The 2,488-nt window shown below is 39.8% G+C and overlaps 1 protein-coding gene across 1 annotated transcript; it reads left to right on the forward strand.

Moving 5' to 3' along the window:
- The first annotated feature begins 540 nt into the window (after nt 1–540).
- Nucleotides 541–1,503, forward strand: LOC113235937. The gene has a single exon (XM_026471859.1). The coding sequence runs from the start codon at nt 541–543 to the stop codon at nt 1,501–1,503; it is 963 nt and encodes a 320-aa protein (XP_026327644.1).
- Nucleotides 1,504–2,488: the final 985 nt, after the last annotated feature.

Genomic DNA, 2,488 nt, shown 5'->3' on the forward strand with positions numbered 1-2,488 from the left:
GCTCGACTGTTGGTGGTTTCACACGGGGCCTGCGGTATTGGCGTGGAATCTTCAACTTATTCGCATGTAGGACTTGCTTTATATGCTGAAGTTCCCCTGCCAGATGATTACTGTCGCAGACACCAATTATGCTCTCTAAAACAAAGATTTGTTTTTTGATTTCCTATGTATTTATTCTTATGTGCAATAATAGTAGATGTTGTACAACAAGTGCATAAAACGCGTCAATTTCCCCGAGACGAGTATATCCGAGGATAGATACTTAAGTCTAGGGTAAATTGGGTTTTATGAACGAATTATATATATATACACTCTGCTTTTCACTTTTTTTGCGAGGAAATTAAACAGCAATATTATAAATAAACGATTATTTAATTAAAATTGAATGTAAAATTACAACAATTAGACATATTATATATAATATCAGTCAGTCGGTTGTTGACGAACCGAACGCACGCATACACTGACCGCTTACGCGTTATCGCACGATACAGGGACCGTCAACTGATTTCTCGCCTGGACCGCTTGTACCTAACCGAAATGTTCAAATGCAATAGCTGTAATAATCAGTTCCGTGATGGAGCTCTCTGCTCTATTTGTCAAGGACACTACGACTTCGCCTGCGCAGGAATTACGGAAACGGGATACCGCAGACTAGGAGAGAGAAAGTCTATGTGGAGGTGTCCTACCTGCAAGAATTCTAGATCAGAAAGCCCGCTCCCACCTCTTCTGAAGTCCCCTGTACCAGCGGATATGGACACCGTGATGGCGGAGCTTAAGCAACTCTCCGCACAAGTGGCCTTGCTTCCAGAGCTAAATGCTAGCATACAAACAATCAAGGCCGAATTGTCCGAGCTAAAGACAATAAAGACTGAAATGTCTGACATCAAGACTTCCATCGAGTTTGTAGACCATAAAATAGGGACTCTCTCTGATAGGATTGGTGAAATTGAAAAGGACATATTGCATCTTCAGAACACAAGACATGACGTGGACTGCTTGCAGTTGCGTGTAGAGAAATTGGAGCAGCAGCTAAAAGATAACGATCAACGTTCACGTCTTAACAACGTAGAGATCAAAGGTGTTCCAGTTTCTCAGACCGAGAACCTTTTCAGCATTATAGCTAATATTGGGGCTCACATCAAGTGTGTTTTACCGAAAGAGCAAATTAACTATATTGCCCGGGTGCCCATGCGCAATGACAAAAACAATAAAACAATTGTGGTAGGTGTACACAGCAGATACGTAAAGGATGAGTTTGTTGCTGCCGCAAAAAAGTGTACCACAATTGCTACTGATTTGGGACTCCAAGGTACCAACCGGGTATATGTTAATGACCATCTCACACTAGACAACAAAATATTGCTCAATAAAGTCAAGACGACGACTAAGGACCGTGGGTACGCATTCACTTGGGTCAAAGGATGTAAGATCTTCGTGCGAAAGAGTCCTGCTTCTCCCGTGATAGTTATTAAATCAGAATCCGATTTAAAAAACTTATAAGTTGCTGTATAGCTTGCCTAACATTTGCTATTTTCCTATCCGCAACCATTGCGGACCTTACTGTTCTACAGTTGGCGTGCGCTGACTTGCTAACCGGTTTTGTTTTACTCAGTGCAACTGCTTGCGCTCGCCTATTGCTACCGCTACCTTCAAAAGTAAGTTTAATTGTCATTTTCTGTTATTCCTTTTGTATCACTAATTGCTTTATTGCCGTTTTGTTACTAATTGCCCATATTCTGCAACTTCATTGTTATTTTGACCTTGCCTTTATTAAAATTAAATTTACGTATTTTTTCAAATCTACTCGCATGCTAATACATTTTTCTATTAATAATGAACCCATTTAGAATTTATTATCAAAATGTACGTGGTCTTAGGACTAAAACTACCACATTCCTTAGAAATATTTCTTTATGTTCGTATGATATTATTTGTCTCACGGAGACCTGGCTAAACGATGGCTTTTATAATAGTGAATTGTTTGACGATCGTTATATGGTCTGGAGACGTGATCGAAATTACGAGTCAACTGGCCAGATCATGGGGGGCGGGGTTCTAATTGCTGTGCGCAAAGACCTAGCAGTACAAAGCCGGCCTGAATGGTCCTCAAGCGCCGAGGATCTATGGGTCACCTTATCTTTGAAAAATCGTAATCCTAGATCCACTTACAAAATGCATATTGGTGTAGTTTATATCTGTGATCAGAATCTCGGTAACTCAATGCCGGTTCAATTGTCTAATTTTGCATTGAATGTGACTAAAATCACATCACATAACCCTTTAGACAAAATAATCATATTTGGCGATTTTAATCTGCCTTTTGTCTCGTGGACTGTTGATATCAATGATGGAATATCTCTTATCCCTTCCAATCTCCAAGGTCCACACCAGCTACAATTAATTGATAATTTTAATACATGTTCTCTCTCACAATATAACTCTTTTGCGAACGACAGCCATGGTCGTATTTTAGATTTAATTTTTT

Source organism: Hyposmocoma kahamanoa, unplaced genomic scaffold (genome assembly GCF_003589595.1).
Source record: "Hyposmocoma kahamanoa isolate Upper Pololo Valley unplaced genomic scaffold, ASM358959v1 88, whole genome shotgun sequence".
NCBI lineage: Eukaryota > Metazoa > Arthropoda > Insecta > Lepidoptera > Cosmopterigidae > Hyposmocoma > Hyposmocoma kahamanoa.